Source organism: Eschrichtius robustus, chromosome 12 (assembly GCF_028021215.1).
Source record: "Eschrichtius robustus isolate mEscRob2 chromosome 12, mEscRob2.pri, whole genome shotgun sequence".
NCBI lineage: Eukaryota > Metazoa > Chordata > Mammalia > Artiodactyla > Eschrichtiidae > Eschrichtius > Eschrichtius robustus.
The window spans coordinates 76,214,859-76,232,270 of NC_090835.1; the positions used below are offsets into that span (position 1 = coordinate 76,214,859).

The 17,412-nt window shown below is 56.8% G+C and overlaps 1 protein-coding gene and 1 pseudogene across 1 annotated transcript in view; one reads left to right on the plus strand and one right to left on the minus strand.

The window, feature by feature from the left end:
* The first annotated feature begins 2,064 nt into the window (after nucleotides 1-2,064).
* TTBK1 (tau tubulin kinase 1) overlaps nucleotides 2,065-17,412 on the plus strand; it is a 35,346-nt gene continuing 19,998 nt past the window's right edge. Inside the window, exons 1-12 of the mRNA XM_068558292.1 lie at nucleotides 2,065-2,172; nucleotides 7,118-7,265; nucleotides 7,513-7,586; nucleotides 7,788-7,928; nucleotides 8,703-8,807; nucleotides 9,259-9,324; nucleotides 9,774-9,866; nucleotides 9,952-10,077; nucleotides 11,357-11,511; nucleotides 12,443-12,674; nucleotides 12,909-13,087; nucleotides 16,000-16,561. Of these exons, the coding sequence (XP_068414393.1) occupies nucleotides 2,065-2,172; nucleotides 7,118-7,265; nucleotides 7,513-7,586; nucleotides 7,788-7,928; nucleotides 8,703-8,807; nucleotides 9,259-9,324; nucleotides 9,774-9,866; nucleotides 9,952-10,077; nucleotides 11,357-11,511; nucleotides 12,443-12,674; nucleotides 12,909-13,087; nucleotides 16,000-16,561 (1,989 nt within the window). The remainder of the gene's footprint in view (nucleotides 2,173-7,117; nucleotides 7,266-7,512; nucleotides 7,587-7,787; nucleotides 7,929-8,702; nucleotides 8,808-9,258; nucleotides 9,325-9,773; nucleotides 9,867-9,951; nucleotides 10,078-11,356; nucleotides 11,512-12,442; nucleotides 12,675-12,908; nucleotides 13,088-15,999; nucleotides 16,562-17,412) is intronic.
* Nucleotides 5,698-6,083, minus strand: LOC137773656 (small ribosomal subunit protein uS8-like; annotated as a pseudogene).

The following is a 17,412-nucleotide window of genomic DNA, read 5'->3' on the forward strand; positions in this document are numbered from 1 at the left end:
TCCTCTTGCCTCCACTCCCCCTTTTCCCACCTCACCTGTTCCTCTATGCTTGCCCATCTATAGAATGGGAGCAGGACTCACATCTTCCTCATCAACCTATAGAATCCACCATCACAGGACTGGAAGGCCCACCAGAGGCCACCCTGTTTAACTCCTTAAGGCTCCCTCCCTACTGGTTCAATTGCTTCTTCAATCTTGTCCTCATTCTGTCTCTCCACCTTTATTCCAGAATCCCCCATCACTCCCTCTCCCTTCATCCTGCCATTGCTCTCACTGCCCTCTGAATTCCTGATGCCCCATTTGCCACTTGGCAGAAGGAAGTCAGAGGCCTATTTAATATCCTCACAGTCCTGATACTCTGAAGTTGTGTGGATTGGAGGAAACAGTCAGCTGAGTCATTTGGCAGAAAAAGAGTGACAGTGTCCCTCTCCCTGAAGATCCCTCACGGCACACCATGACTTGTGGAAGGTTGTTTCCACGCCTTCGCTATCCCACGCTGCCCCTGTACCAGGATGGTCAGACACAGGAGCCCTGGGGAATGAGTCCATCCCAAGTAAAGACAGGCTCATGGAGTTCCCGCCCCATCCATTGGTATCTTAGGCACTTTCCTCCTCTCCACCTCCCCCACCATACCCAGCCTGAGGAGCTTCCTTCCATCTGTGACTGTCCAGGGTCACTGGGAGGCCAGAGCTGTGTACTTATAAAAAGTGTAGGGGGAAAGGAGAGAGGAAAAGATCCATTCCTGTACCGGGGTGGCAGAGATCTCAAAGAGCCATCTCTTCTGGCCCCTGCCCACATACGGGCACATCACACACCAACAGACACAAAACCACACATAAGCACACGTGGACACAGATGTACAGACACAAAGACACAGACACATAGACACACACAAAAAGACACACAAAGACATATACACACTCATACAGAGGGTACACACACAGACACACACATGCGCACACTGACATTTCCCTGGGTAACACTGGCTGGCTTTCCCAGCCCTCACACTTGGGACACTCCCCCTGATATCCAACTTCTACCCATCCGAATGCGACAAGAGCTATGTTTCTTCCTTAGCAGACACAGAAAAGTGTGGGCAGAGGCTCTCTCACCCACCGGCCATCCAGACCCACTGCTCCCTGGCACATCTGCCTTCTCTTAGGCCGCTTCCACTTCCCTGCTGTCCTCACCTCCCTCCAGCTCAGCCTGCCTCTCTCCCTCTGAGTGGCCACGGGGCTGCCATACCTCTAAAATCCATGTCTTGAATCCATCGCCTTATGTTCACCCCATCACTCACATCCTTGCTTCTCACCGCCGTGGCCGTGTCAGTGGTTTGGGCTCAGCTCTGAGTACGGTTGCAGCCTCCTCACTCAGCACCATCCTCAAGGCGCTGTTGGGTAGCTCCTCATTTTCGGATAATCACATCTCCCATGGTTGATTGGAGGTCTCTTGTCACTCTGGTGTGTGTCTTCCCTGGGCCACCCTTTGGTTCAGCAGGTCTCCCCTTTCAATAAGCCTCAGATACACAGTTCCTTGGGCACGGTGTGGCACGGGAAATGTGCGGGTGTGGGGGCCACAGATCGAATCCCCAGACTGGTCCTTCTTGGCTCAGGTCTCCCCTGCCTAAGCACTGATTCCAGTCTGGTGCGCCCCTCGGTCAGCAAGTCTTCCCCACATTAGTTAGCATATGTCTCTTTGGGAAACCCTTTCCCCACAGCCTGTTCACACATCATTTTCCTCTCCTTTTTCTACCACATGTGTGTGCCCGTTGCTGGTTTTCACATCTCCAGTTTGTAGTTTGTATCTCCCTTCCTGTGAATGGCATTTCTGTCTTCTCCTCTGACCTCCCCTTGGTTTTTACACATTGCTTCCCCCATTGACCCCTAGGGCATCCACCCAGTGGGCCAGGGAAGGATGCCTGCCAGGAGAATGGAACTCCCCTCCTCCATATCTGCAAGTGGGTCCCGGGTCCTAACCTGCCCCCCTCACAGTCCCTCCCCACTCCCCCAGGTAGATGGCCCCTTCAGGGCAGGCCCTGCGGACACCCCTCCCTCCGGCTGGCGGATGCAGTGCCTAGCGGCCGCTCTTAAGGACGAAACCAACATGAGTGGGGGAGGGGAGCAGGCCGACATCCTGCCGGCCAACTACGTGGTCAAGGATCGCTGGAAGGTGGTGAGTGAGTGACCCAGCAGGGCAGAGGGAGGGGTGGGGGAGGATGGGAGGAGAGGATCTAGAGACCTGTTAAAACAGGTGCCCTTGGCGCCCCTACCCTAAGAGGGAGGTGCCCCTAAGCTCATTTGTATATGGCTTGCAGGTCATTATTTTGCCTACACTTGTGGACAATCGCTTTCTCCCAGTGCCCTCTCTCCAACCCCGCCGTCTCTCACCCCTTTCCCCGCTAGATCACGTTGGTCGGGCCCAGCCTGCAACAACTCCTGGTTGGATGTCGGAGCAGGAGCTGCAGAGCTCATAGAGGGGAGGAGGGCGGGGGTGGGGGAGGGGGCCGTTTCTCTGCTGGACCTTGGAGAAGGGCAATGAGTGAGCCCCTCCTCTTCCGCAGAGGACAGAAAAGCTTGGGTTCGGGGAAAGAGGCCCTGAAGGCGGCTCCCACCGCATCCGCACTCCATCTTCTCTATCCACCCTCCTCCCTTCACTGCTTCCTGCGGCAGGTGCAACATGCCGAGACTCCATCTCCCAGCGTGCCTTGCTCCTCCAGCCCAGGACTTCGGGCTGCTCGGTCTGCTGGGAGTTGTAGTCCGAGCCTCTTCAGGGCTTTGCCTCTCGGATGGGAGGGCAACACGTGAGGGTCGAGGCAAAGGCAGTGTAGTGTATGTTGAGCGGAACCTATGGTAAATCAATCCCTGTCCCACCGCCCCCCCTTTCTTTCCGATGCTTGAGGGCACTCTGATGTCCTCTTTTTATGGGGGCAGGATGATGTGGGGCAGAATTTGGGGTGACTATGTGAGCTTGTGGGTCTGCATAGGGTGGGTGCTCAGCTCACCGGAGGTGCGGGGTTGAGAGGAGAGTGGGGCCTGGCTGCGGGCAGGTCTCCATGGCAACAACTACCCAGTGGGCAGGTCTCCTAGTGGCCAGGGAGAGGGGCAAAGGTGGCAACGTTGTCAGAGATGTCTCTGGGACTGGAGGAGGTGAGGGAGGGAGCTGGTGGAGCCAGAGAGCTGAGGGAAAGGGCTGTCTATGTCCCAGAGGGGGACTTCTGAGGGCAGAGGAAGGGGACAGAAACTGGGAGAGGAGGAGCCAGGGCAGTAATCAAAGGCATGAGGGTCTGGCAAAGTGAAGAGTGTTCCTCCAAGACCCCACCCTCACCCCCTCCGGGTCCTGCTCAGGGCGTACTTTCTGGCAGATTGGAGGCAGGAGGACTTTTGCATTGAAGAGGTGAGAAAAAGAGGGTATTCACGCACATACTGAAGTTGGGTTAGAAATTTCCTGTGCTTTTTGAGGGAGGGGGTGGGAGAAGAGTGGGGAGAGAAGTGGCAGGGGTGGAGGGGAAAGGGGCAAGCCCTCAGTCTTTGCCAGGTGACCTCGCTTTCCCCTCCCTCCCTGGACCCTGGAGAAATAGAGAGGGTGGGGTGCCAGATGCCTCCCCTCAGCCAGTCTCCACGAGGAACAGACAGAGAGTGAAGCACAGCTCAGGAACCAAGAAAACTGCCCAGATGGGCTGTGCCAGGAGAAAATGAGTGTCCATGGCACTTGGTGGAGTATTTAAAAATAATAGCATTTTTTTCTTCTTGAGGGGTGCCCCTTAGAATCAGAATGTCAAACTATAATAACAATAAAAACTTAGCATTTATTTTGAGCACTTACTGTGGCTGGGTGCTATGCAAACTGCCTTACATGCATTATCTCACCAACCTATGGAGTAGATACTGTTATTATCCCCGTTTCACAGTTGTGGAAACTGAGGCACAGAGATTAGCTAACTTGCCAAGTTCCCATGACTAGTCGGTGGAACCAGGTTTGACTGCTGGGGCAACAGTCACTGAACTATGTTGCTTCCTAAGAATTAGCCCATCTGAGAATCAGGATCAGAGAGCCGAGGGAGAGTTGTGACACATATTCTAGTCCAACTCTCATTTTACAGAAAGGGAAAAGCGGAAACTCACCCCAGTTCACCCAGGGCTGGGCCAAGAAACCTGGTATCCTTTTTCCTAAGTGAATGCTAGTCCTATTGTGTCGTGTTTCTTGAGGTCCTTCGGCAGGGGAGAGGGTCCAGAAAAAATTTAGGAGGGGAGGAATAGGGTCTGGTGCAGGGAGGTTGAGAGAACATTCCTGTCACTGGGCTGTGGGCAAAGCTGTTTTGTGACTTTCGTGGGCACTTTTGCCCTTACCGGCCCCTTCCAACATAATAAAGTACTAAAGATTGCAATTGTATGACTGCATTGCTATAATGAGGAATAAATTAATACTATATAATAAAATTTTTTTGATCTAAAAGTTCATTTTCCCCTTCTGATTGTAAAAGAAATGGAAACATTTTCATGTCCTCCTAAAAGTATTATTAGGGTGCCTGCTGTACTCCCCTGCCCCCAGAGGTTCTGTAATGGGTGGGTGGGGGGTGAGGAAGGAACTAAGGAAAGAGAAATAGACTCTGTTTGGAAGTGGAGGTGGTAGAGAAATACCCTTTGGCATCCTGGGAAATTGGAGAGTAGGTGTCAGAAATGTCTTGGGTGCCCCGAGCCCTCCTTACCATCTCCAGCAAGGATTTTGGAGCCTGGCGGATCTGGCCTTGAATCTCAGCACTCACACTGTTAATCACAGTATAGTCAACGGTTCCTACATTATTTCAGTTAAGACTGTGGGTTCTGCATCAGATTGCCTGGGTTTAAGTGAAACCCGGCTTTGCAACTTACTGGCAGTGTGAACTGGGGCAAGGTACTTACTCTCTGTGCCTTAGTTTTCCTTTTGTGCAAAATGACAACTCCTGTGACCTTCCTTACCTGTGTTGCTGGGAGCCTCTGGGGATGAGCTGAGATGATATCTGTGAGTCTGGAGCACAGAAAACGAGGTGTTTCCTCCATGTTCCCACAGAGAAAACCGTAGAGGAATCTAGAAGATACTAGAATCTCCCCTGAGTTTCACATTCCCAGAGGAAGACATGCCATTGCTTCCCTTGAGTCTGCATCTGTCTCCTCCTGTTCTGAAATTCTTCTAGAAGTCTGACCTTAACTTTCATCTCAAGTAGAGAGGAACCCTGGTTTCTCACTGTTCTTCCTCCCTCCTCTTTCCTGGGCACAAGAACCCAACCAGCCTTCCACTTGTCTTCTAAATCTTCCCTTCATCCTTCTCTCTTTTTCTAGAGTGTTTACAACTGTAACCTGCTGGGAACTCCCAGTCCTCAGCTCTGCCCTGCCCCCTTTCTCTCACCATTCCCATGTTTCAACCACCATTAAACATTTATTGGGCATCCGCTTGCTGAATAAATGCCAAGGGGAGGGCTCAGAGATGCAAGAGGCTTAGAGTCAGGAGTTTACAGATGCTCAGAGCAGCCTCCATCCAATCGTGAGCAAGCCCAGCTGCGGCTGGCACGTTACAAGCCAACAGGACACAAGTGAGGACTCTGGAAGAGGGCAGGCCAGCCATGGGTGGGGGGCTCCCTGGGGAGGTGAGAATTGAACTGTATAGCTTTTTTTTTTTTTTTTTTCTATTGAGGCATTTTCTTTGCACAGATGTGTTACATCCCTAGAAAAAGAATCCCAGGATTTTCCCTCCTGTGTTTTTTCATCTTGCTTCCTCACGGTTCATGATGCCAGCTGAGGTTATCAGTACAGTGAAACCGCACTGACGGGATGGAAGCAGATTATTCTGCCATTTTTCTAGATCTTTGAGCTGCACATCAAATCTGAGGCTGATCACTCTACACTTGTTTAGCCTGCCTGTGAGGTTCACAATAATTTTCCCAGCTCTGTGAGCATCAGTGATTTCAAACTCGCCAATGTAACCATGCTTCAGCATCCCAGTTAGAAACTGGACGGTGACTTTGGAGCACAGCCTAATAAGAACCTGGCATTTGCCTCACTTTTGTTGATGCTCTTGAGAGCATCAGCCAGGACCTTTGTGCGCACCATTATGGCGACACGGAAAGATGGCGGAAAGAGGTGTACATCTTTCTTAAACCAAATGAGTCCCAACCTAGAACTCAGCATCTTCTCCCCTGTCCCCCCATCATTGCCAGCAGCACCCTCACTCTCCAAGACCCCTGGGCCCCTGACTTAATCCCGCCCCATAACTCAGCTTTGCTCATCTCCCCTGGCCAATTCTTCCTCTGTCACAGTTCTCCCCTCTGCCTTTTCTCACTGCCTGCCTAGAGATGCTAGGGGAGGGGGGGCCCAGAGCATCAGAGCTCCACTGCAATGCTCCCTGGGAACACACAGATTCTCTTCAAACCTCCATCCCCACCATGTTCCCCTGGACAGGAGGCTCACCCTGGTTTTGGGCATCTGACCTGGGGCCTCGGGAGTGATGTGAGCTTCAGCAGGGGGCCTGGGCAGAGAACACCCTTTGCTGAGTCCCCTCCCCCAAACACTCCTCTCTAAATGCTCTCTGCCCCTGGTGTCATCTTTCAGGAGACTGCCAACCCCAGGAAGGGCTGGCCTCCCTGGGGGAGGGACCCACCTGAAGCTGCAAGGTTCTGGAAATTAGTTTTGCTTCTGGATGGAGGCTGCTCAGTCTAGGTGGGGGATGGGGGGAGCGTGATATTTATTGTCCTTAAAAGGCTCACGACGGCCCATTATCTCTTCAGAATCCTGCATCGGCTTGTCTCCTTGTCTCTGTGGAGTCCCAGGTCTCATAACTTTCCCACTGCCCACTCTGACGTGTAGCCCCATGCATGTGTGTGTGTCTGTGTCTGTGTGTCTGTGTCTGTGTCTGTGTCTGTGTCTGTGAATAGTTGTACACCCATGGACTGGGCTCTCTGTCTCCAGCACTAGGAGAGGCGGTGGGAGCACGGGTGGGTGGGGTGAAGAAGGGAGCCATGGGGTCCTCCCCTTCAAGGACAGCCCCTGCCCCCAGCAGTGAAGGAGGTGACCCAGTAATGGGTGGGGTGAGGAGCTGTTCAGCCTGATCCCTGGGTCCCCTATTTCCCTTTCACCCGTCTCTGTAGCTCAAAAAGATCGGGGGCGGGGGCTTTGGTGAGATCTACGAGGCCATGGACCTGCTGACCAGGGAGAATGTGGCCCTGAAGGTGGAGTCGGCCCAGCAGCCCAAGCAGGTCCTCAAGATGGAGGTGGCTGTGCTCAAAAAGCTGCAAGGTGCGGGTCCAGGGCAAGATGGGAGGGAAGAGGTGATGGAGCCAGGGACTGAGAGGTGATGGGCAAGGGGATATGGGAACAGAGTCCAAGAGTGATGATGGGCCTAAGGGCAGGGGGAGGTGGGAGAAGTGGCCATGGGGCCAGGGCTGGGGGAACCAGGAATCAAGAGTGCACGGGAAGCCCACCTTAGGGCTGGGAGTGAGGAAGAAGGAGTAGGAGTTGGCAGACCCCTGTCTGTATCCCTCAGGGAAAGACCACGTGTGCAGGTTCATTGGCTGTGGCCGGAACGAGAAGTTTAACTATGTAGTGATGCAGCTCCAGGTGAGTCCCCGTGGCCCATCCTCCCTTCACTCTCCCCCAGGAGCTCTGGTGGTGACTCCCGGGGTGGGCTGGAGACTGTGGCCCTGGGAGGAACGGGGAGTGGGCGCAAGCCTTTGGGACGAGACTGGGAAGAGTGTCATGGCGGTGGTGGTCGGAATGGCAGCTGAGCTGGGCCTGTCCCCACCCCCTCCCCCACCCCAGGGCCGGAACCTGGCTGACCTGCGACGCAGCCAGCCTCGAGGCACCTTCACGCTGAGCACCACTCTGCGGCTGGGCAAGCAGATCCTGGAGTCCATCGAGGCCATCCACTCCGTGGGCTTCCTGCACCGCGACATCAAGCCGGTGAGGGCTGCCCCCTCCTCTGAAGCACACACCCCACCTCCTCTCCTTCCCTGGGTCCCCTGGTTTCTTCTCCAGAACAGTGGTTGGGTGGGGACAGCCTCTACTACCAGTCCCCTCCTCCTGTTCTCCATCCCAAGCTCCATCTCTTCCTCTCCCCTGCCTCTCAGGAGCACCCCTGCCTGCCCCTTGGGCGTGCCCGTGTCCTCCCCTCTTTTCTCTTCTCTTCCTTTTTCTCACCCCTGACCTGTGGAAAGGTGAAGGGGTTGGGGAAGGATGGAAGGATTGAAGGAAGGGGGACGAGGGGCTGGGGCTTGGTAAGAGATTCCAAGTAGCTGATTTTGTAACATCTTGGATCTTGGTGCTTGGACCCAATTTAAAGTGGTGAAAACTGAGACCCAGAAGGGTTGGCTGAATGGCCCAAGGTCACACAGCAAGAACAGTGCTGGTCTCCTGATGCCTCAGGGCAGGACAGTTACACTAAGCCACACAGCCTCGCTGGGAGTTCCGAGGATTCGGAGCCAGGCGGACCTCGGCTGGGTCACCTCTTGCTGTGTGATCTTGGAGAAGCCTGCAGTTTGCCCTCAGTTTCCTCCTCTCTAAAATGAGCATAATCACACCTGCCCCTCAGATAAGGTCCGTGACCTGCTGTACATGTTGATGTTTTACTCTCATGTGAGTGTATGTGGGGTGGAAGGCCCCTCACCAGAGCTGTTTCTTGGTGTCCCCTGAGGTGGGCCTGGAGCCCCAAGACTCACAGCTACTGTCTTCCCCCAGTCAAACTTTGCCATGGGCAGGCTGCCCTCCACCTACAGAAAGTGCTACATGTTGGATTTTGGGCTGGCCCGGCAGTACACCAACACCACGGGGGACGTTCGGCCCGTGAGTACCGCCGCTCACGGGAATCCTGGCATCCTCGCCCCACCGCCTGATCTGGGGACCCTTCACCAGTTTTCCCTGCAGCTGCCTAGACAGGCCTGGCCTTGTGTTCAGTGTCACCCAGTGCTGGGTCCACACTCGGCCTGTCCCCCTCTCCCCCTTGGCCTGGGTGGATGCCACTTCCACGCCCTGTGGTCTGCCTGGTCAAGGGCAGACGCAGCGACAGTGAGCAGGGTCGAGACGGGTTTAGGACTGGGCCTGGTGTGTCAGGTTGCTCCTGACCAGGCTGACTCGGCAGTGCGGGGTGGCGGGGGAGGGGGGGGTGGGGGGCGGTGATGGGGGAGGAGGCAGTCAGGGCTAAAGTAGGCAGAATTAGGCTTGGTAAGCAGGGTTGAGATGTGGCCGAGGTCAGGGGCAGTGGGTGACGTTCCTGGTGGTGTTCTCCCCTCTGCAGCCTCGGAATGTGGCCGGGTTTCGCGGGACTGTTCGTTATGCCTCGGTCAACGCTCACAAGAACCGGGTGAGTGGCAGGGCGGGACTGAGGGATGTGGGGACAGTAAGGGCAGAGGTCAGGGGCAGAGTATGCTGCTGAGGAAGAGGGCAGGGCAGGCAGCTGTGATGGGAGGTGGGGAGAGGAGTGCAGGGCAGGGGCTGGAAGATGCCCGTCCAGAGACCCTGATTGGAAGAGGGCTCAGAGGGCGTCTCCCCTTGACGTCACCTTCTTCCTTGTTTTGGGGATCCCCTCCTCTCTGTCCCCACCACAAACCTCTGTGGATGAGAAAGCACACACGGAACTTTTGACTATGGGATTCTGTGTGTTGGCGGGTCAGGAATGGAGCCGTGGCTTCAGGGAGACCCCAGCTCTGCCCATAGGCACCCTGACTGGTGTCCCTCAGTGAAGGGTCAGCTTCCACTCCCGGGGAAGGACCTGGGAGCCATGGGTGACCCCCTCCCTGCTCCCACCCCCAGGAGATGGGCCGCCACGATGACCTGTGGTCCCTCTTCTACATGCTTGTGGAGTTTGCAGTGGGTCAGCTACCTTGGAGGAAGATCAAGGACAAGGTGAGGGCAGTACAGCTGGGTCTGAGGGCAGGGAGGGGGTGTGGGGCAGCTGGGGCTCCATCTCCCAGTGCCCTCTTGTCTCCAGGAGCAGGTAGGGATGATCAAGGAGAAGTACGAGCACCGGATGCTGCTGAAGCACATGCCCTCCGAGTTCCACCTTTTCCTGGACCACATCGCCAGCCTTGACTATTTCACCAAGCCCGATTACCAGGTGGGAGCCTGCCTGCCTGCTCCTGCACCCCCGACGTCTCTCTATGGGTGACTGTCTCCAGCGCCACCCATCCTGCCGAGGCCCTGCGCCCCTGCCGGCTTGGCCCTGAGCACCTTCCCCGGTCTTCCAACCGCACGAAAGAAACTGTTCTGTGCTCTTGTAAACAGTAGTCACAGCTAAGATTTATCAAGAGCTCACCCTGTTCTCAGTACTTTTCCTGCATTAACTCATTTAAGCTTTAAAACAAGCCTTTGGTGATATTGCGTGTTCTTTATGTTATTATTCCAGCACTTAACAATTAATGAAGCCAAGTGCTTTCAAGGACTTTACACTGAAACGCTGCAGGAGGCCAAGTGGGATGATTATCCCCATTTCATAGATGAGGAAACTGAGGCCTGACAGCCTGGTTAGGAGCAGGGCAGGGCTCAGGCACATCTGACTCCAAGTCCAGTGCTCTTTCCAAGGCGCCATCACTACACCCCTATGGGACCCACTGATCAGAGAATGTTCTGCCCAGGATCCACTATGTGGGAGCACAGATAGTGTCAGGCACACAGTGGGCTCGCAGTGAAGGGGGTCCTGCTAGCAGAGAGAACCCTCTGGAGAAAGCTAAGTCAGAAGTGGAAAGGTCTGTGGGGCCGCCACCTCCTGAACCCAGGGACCCGGTTGTTGGCAGAGATCCCTTACTTGGGCAGTGGGAGGCCAAGCCCCCCAGGCCTAGCTCAGCGTCATGGGTTCCCCCAGACCACACAGCTTCGAGCACACCCTGTGCTGGGCCCTGGGCTGGCTGCTAGAAGTGTAGAGGTGGCAGATAGGCCTGTGAACAATTCAAACCGCTGCTCTGTGCCCAGTCGTGTGGGCGGGGGGTTCAGGGAAGGCTCCAGAGTGGAGAGGACAGTGGGAAAGGCACTGCGGGCAGAGGAAGCAGCCTGTGCAGAGGCATGACCCCAGGTGGTGGGTTTGGGAAACTACTGCTGCTGCTTCTGCTGAGTTGGTGGAGCTGGCAGAGGAGGCTGGGGATGGTAATCAGGGGACAGATCTCCAAGGGCTTGTGTCCAGCCAGTGGAGCTTAAGTCAAGACGATAATTTGCATGCTGATTTGCATACTTTGTGCATGTTTTCATTTAAAATCAATGTGCCCTTCTTTCAATACCCCCCTCGTGGCCCATCCCTGTCCTGGAAGGCCCCTCTCTTCCCCCTGCAATCCCAGCAGCTGCCCCCTCCTCCTGGCTAGCCCCTGGGTCACCTCTCTGTCCTCCCGCCACCCCCATCCCTGCAGTTGATCATGTCAGTGTTTGAGAACAGCATGAAGGAGCGGGGCATCGCCGAGAACGAGGCCTTTGACTGGGAGAAGGCGGGCAATGACGCCCTCCTGTCCACGAGCACCTCCACCCCGCCCCAGCAGAACACCCGGCAGACGGCAGCCATGTTTGGGTGAGTCTTGGGAGGGGTGACGGGGGGGCAGACGACCCCTGCCCCGAGGTGTCACCTGAGAAGCCACCCTCTCCTCCTCTTCCTACCTGGACACACCTGGCTGTCTCTCCTGTTCTTGGTGCTCAAAAGCGGGGTTCTTGAATCCCAGGAAGTTCTGCCGCATCTCTACCTTCAATCTGGGGATGGAGGGGGCACCCTTATTTGGAGTTCTTGACCTTACTGGGGAGCAGAGAACCCTGAGTGAGATTCCCCCAGCGCCACAGTCTGTCTGTTTCTTGGTGGTCACACGCATCCATTCAGCAAACAGGTCTTGAGCCCTGGCACCAGGCCCTGTGGGGGCTCGAGAAGAGATGTGCAGCCCCTGCCCTCCAAGTGCTCTCAGCTGAGTCTGGGATGTTTGTAATCGATGGGTCAACGATTTCAGATCTAACTGAAAAGAACAAAGATAGAGTGGCCCAGGGAGGGGCCAGAGTGAGAAGGGCTCCCCACCCAGCCCCAGGGGTGAGCCAGGGGACACACTGCGGAGACTCCACAGGACTTGCCAGCACATGAGGTGCCGGGTCTGTAAAGACATTGGTCCAGGAACTCCAAAGTGATTCTTTATTTAGACCCATTTCCTAGTCTCAAGGAAGCCAGCCAGTGAAATGTAGTGGGGAGCTGGCAGGGCCGGAGAGCATCGAGATCTCCTACATAAACAGAGCCAGGTGGTGCCATACTTGCCCTTCAGCCCTCTGACCACCTGAGCCACCTGAGGGTGGTCTGGTCCCAGAGGGTTTGCGAGCCAGGGATGGAGATGGGCCTACGGACGCCCCGACCCTGCCGGACCTTGCCTGTGCCCACTCTCATGGGTGGCGGGTGGTCTCCAGGGCCTGTGCTAGAGGAGAGGGCACCCCTGCCAGCCTTGCCCACGGCCCCCTCCTGGCCTCCACAGGGTGGTCAACGTGACGCCGGTGCCCGGCGACCTGCTCCGGGAAAACACCGAGGATGTGCTGCAGGGCGAGCACCTGAGTGACCAGGAGAACGCACCTCCAATCCTGCTGGGGCGGCCCCCCGAGGGGCCGGGCTCCAGCCCCCACCTCGTCCCTCACCCTGGGGGTCCTGAGGCTGAAGTCTGGGAGGAGACAGATGTCAACCGGAACAAACTCCGGATCAACATTGGCAAAGTAACTGCAGCTGCGGAGAGGGACGCGGGTGGCCTTCCCCCTCCCACCTTGCTCCCCACCCGTGGGCCCCTCTCCCCAGCCGCCTGCCTGCTCGCCCTGCCTGCCTGGCCCGGCCCCATCCCAGGATCACCGGCATCCCAGTGCTCGGACCTCCCTCTCTCTCCTTCACCCCAGAAGATCACCTGCCCACAGCTGCCCTGTCAGCCCCACTCATGGAGCTCCCCTGTCCTGCAGACCCCCTGTGTGGTGGAGGAGGAGCAGAGCCGAGTTGCGGGGGTCCCCAGCTCCCCGGTGCGCGCCCCCCCAGACTCACCGACAACCCCAGTCCGTTCTCTGCACTACCGGAGGGTCAACAGCCCTGAGTCGGAGAGGCTGTCCACGGTGGATGGGCGGGTGGAACTGCATGAGAGGAGGTGGGTCTGGAGCCAGGGGGATGGTCAGGGGCCCCTGGTCCCCTCCACCTTCACACGGCTGGTCTGGAGGAAAGTTCAGATTCCAGGCAGAGGTGGGGGGACCCTGGAAGCGTTAAGAGGGTTCTACTTGGGCCTGGGGTCAGACTCAGTTGAGTCAGTGACCAGCCTGGAGAGGGGGTGGGGGATGCAGAGGGCCCAGCTCAGACCACGGAGGGGCGTGGGGCTGGAGGAAGGTGTAGGAGGAGGCGAGAGCTGAGATGGTAGGTGGGCGTGCTTCCAGAACCTCTTTCCCTGGGGACTAATTACAGATGCCTCAGAGCAGCTGGTGAGGCTCCCTTCAGCTCTGGGGGAGGGGCCTGGAGAAGGATTCAGGGAGTGCCTGAGGAGAAGACAGACCAAGTTTTGGGGGTCAGGCCTCAGGGATCTGAACGTCAGGCAGGGACCTGGTTGGTGGGTGGGAGTGTTGGAGAATTGAGAGTCAAAGTGAGCCTTTAGGATGGGGGATGAGAGGGTGGCTGGTTGACCTTGGGTGGCTGATGGCCGCTAGGGACCAGGGCCCCATCCTCACCTTAGATCTGATGGGTGGGACAACCTCGGGTGGGAGACATGACCCCACCTCCCTTGGCTCTGGGTGGGGCTTTACCTCACAGCAAGGCTGGGGCCTTCTCTGCACCAGGAAAGAGTTCTCTTCCTGTGGCCCAGCCCTGGGGTAGGAGGTCCCTGACTCCTCATGCCCCACCTCAGCCGGGAACCCCTCTCTGGACTCTGCCCCAAACTGCACGCCACCTCTGGGATGGGCACAGTGCCCCTCTGGGGTGTGGAGACGCCCGAGTCAGGGCAGCCCTGTGCCAATCCCTGTGGTGACCCCAGGACAAAGAGACGCAGGCCCTGTCCCGAGGGAGCCGACAGCCCTCACACACACACTCATATCCACACACACTCCCACTCCCACACTCATACTCACACTCACATCCACACTCACACACTCATACACACACACACTACACTCACACGCACACTCTCACGCTCATGTCCACACACTCACACACACTCACTTTCACATGCCCATCACACTCACACACTCATACACACACACCCTCACCACACTCACACTCTCACAGGTTGAACTACCCGGGACAGAAGACCACATTTTCATCCATGGTCGCCCAGAGGGTCCAGGAAACAGGGAGGAATGAGGAGGGGCAGTTTGGAAGGGATACGAGTGGAGAAGGGAGGTGGGAAATGCCCTGAGCAAAGACAGTTCTGAAGAGCACATTGGTTTGGCTCAGACTGAACCCTTGTTTCAGGGATGCTGGGGAGAGGAGAGGGCCGAGGAGAGATTTCCTGGAAGGTTCAGGATCTCAGGCAGGGCAAAAGGGTTTGGGGTGCTCTGGGGCACTTGGGAGCAGGAGAACATATGAAGCTGGTGGGATCAGGGGGTCCCACCTCCCTGCTTTCTTCAATTCCCACTCCCCCCACAATCTTCGGCCCCTCTCTTCCTCTGGCTTCCTCTCTCCTTCACATCCATTTAAACAAACCATGCTCTTGGGAAAGGAAGTGACATTAGCCACTTACATGGGAGTATGAATGTAAGACCTGGGTGACCTCCCTCCGGGGTTTTTATTTTAAGCCTTATGAACAAATTGATAAAAATGTTGTGCAGATTGGAGTTGGCAGGTCCCACATAGGCTGGGGTAGGAGGATGTTGAGAAAGCCCCACAGGAGGCTTTGATCTTGCACCCCTCCCCTCACAGGCTCGATGCGGGGGGGAGGATGGCAGTCCACCCCCTGTCCACAGCCTGAGTGTGAGTGAGGCCTCCGTGGTTCTCAGGGGGGGCACCCTGGCATCTGGGAGAGGACAATTCTTCCTTGTATAGCATCCTACAACCAGGAATACCCTCACCTTTGGGCTGGTACTCCCCAGTTGAGAACCTCTGCAAGTAACGTGAGATTCACAGCACAGGTTAAGATAACGATGAAAGAGATGTCCCCAGGTAGGATCAGGGTCCCAGAAGCAAAAGTCAGAAGGGACCCAGCCCCTGCCTGGCAGAACTCGCAGTCTACTGGGGCGGGAGATTCGTAAACATACACGTGCTCCTCTCTGTGACGAGAAGGGACACAGGCAGCGCTGGGAAGGCAAACTAACCCCCATCAATGCAGGAGGGAACAGCTCCCTGCAGGAGGTGACATCGAGCTGGGGTGGACAGCAAAGGGTGGGAGGACAGGCTGTGTGTGGGGAGTGGCATTCGTAAAGGCACAGAGGTGTGAGCAATTTGGGGAAAAGCAAGTGAATTTGAGATGGGTCTGGCTAGGGGAAGGGGGAAATGGGGCCTTTGGCTGGCCGTCAGGGGCCTTGAATGCCAAACTAAGGCATGTGGACATTGTCCTGGGCTGGGAGTCACTGGAGTTTGTTGGAGGTGGTGAAACCAGCCAGGTAGGCTTGAAGGGTGGTGGTAAAAGAGGCTAGAAAACCATCAGCAAACTCGAGGGCCAGGTGGGTGTGTTTGCCCTGGGTGCAGCGGGAGAGAGCCCGCGTGGGGTGGGAGCCCTGGCTGGGCAAGCATCAGATTGCCTTTAGGAAGATCAGAAGATCCAGTTTCCTGGGGGTGGTTTGGAGGACAGTGTTCCTTGGGCACAAGAACCAGATTTTACTTTTTGCCTGTTTAGATTCCTGGAACACAGTAGGCATTCAAAAATGTGTGTTGAATGAATGACTAAATGAATGAATGAGATCTTTGCAGGGACTGAGGTTGGAGGGTGGCAACCCAGGAAGTGGCTGAGCCTGGCCCAGGGTGGGAGAAGTGCAGTGGTCAGGGGGGTCTCAGGCATCAGGCTCCACCTTGCCACCTCCTTGGGGTCCTCGGGGGTCCAGAGAGGCTGGGCACTGAGCCCCACGTTGGGTGGCTTTGCAGGTCACGGATGGATCTGCCTGGCTCACCCTCGCGCCAGGCCTGTTCCTCGCAGCCGGCCCAGATGCTGTCAGTGGACACAGGCCACGCCGATCGGCAGGCTAGCGGCCGCATGGACGTGTCAGCCTCCGTGGAACAGGAGGCCCTGAGCAATGCCTTCCGCTCGGTGCCGCTGGCCGAGGAGGAGGACTTCGACAGCAAGGAGTGGGTCATCATTGACAAGGAGACAGAGCTGAAGGACTTCCCCCCGGGGGCTGAGCCTAGTACGTCGGGCACCACGGATGAGGAGCCCGAGGAGCTGCGGCCGCTGCCCGAGGAGGGCGAGGAGCGTCGGCGGCCAGGGCCAGAGCCCGCCGTCCGGCCCCGGGCACGCGGCATGCACGCGCTGGCCGAGGAGGACCTGCGGCTCACGCCGGCTCAGCCCCTGCCACCCCAGCTGAACCAGGCCGATGGCCGGTCAGAGACATCACAGCCCCCCACGCCCGGCAGCCCTTCCCACTCGCCCCTGCACTCCGGACCCCGCCCTCGACGGAGAGAGTCGGATCCCACGGGCCCGCAGAGGCAGGTAAGGTTGGGCTTGCACCCCACTCCCCACCCCCGGCGCCCAGAGTCCTGGCACATAGCCGGGAGTGCTCCTGTGTGCTCCCTGGGGGCTGCCGACTATCACCCAACTGTTGCAGCTCTGATGAAGGGAGACAGGCTTAAGGGTCTGAAACCAACCTTATGGGGGCAGCAAGACTTCCCAGAGGAAGTACCCTCCCAGGTCTGAGGTGAGTCTTGCATTCTGGGTGGTGTCAGCCAGGTGACAAAGCAAGAGAAAGACCTCCCAGGCCAAGAGGACAGGGTGTGCAAAGGCCCAGAGGTGGCAATCAGAAAGCACTGCTCTGCTTGCACTTTGCAGCACATGAGGCTGCGAGGTGGGTCCTGGGGCCCTGTCTGGGAGGGCCTTGGGGTTGGGGCTGGATTCTGAAGGCTTGGTGAGCCACCGCAGGCTTTTAAACAGGGGTGCGACATGATGACATTGGTACTTTTGAAGGATCCCTCTGGCTGCTGTGTGGAAAATGGATTGAAGGGGCACAAAACTATCAGCAGGAAGGCCACATGGCAGGCGCCAGCAGGAGAGTGCCCTGGCGGCTTGGACCAGGGTGGGGACTTTGGATTCGGGGCAAGGTGGATGGAGCCGAGAGGTGTTGGCTGAGGACTGAGGGAGCTGTGACGGAGCAGAGGGGTTCTCCACTGATGCCGGTGTTCTGGGTGGGTGGCGGTGCCGTCACTGAGTGGTTTTAAAAGGAGTATCAACTCAGATTTGGATGCAATGACCTCGTGGTACCTGTGGGATGTCCACTGTGGAGGCATCAGTGCTCAGGAGAGAGATCTCGGCAGGAGATATGGATTTGGGGGTCTTGTAGTCCACAG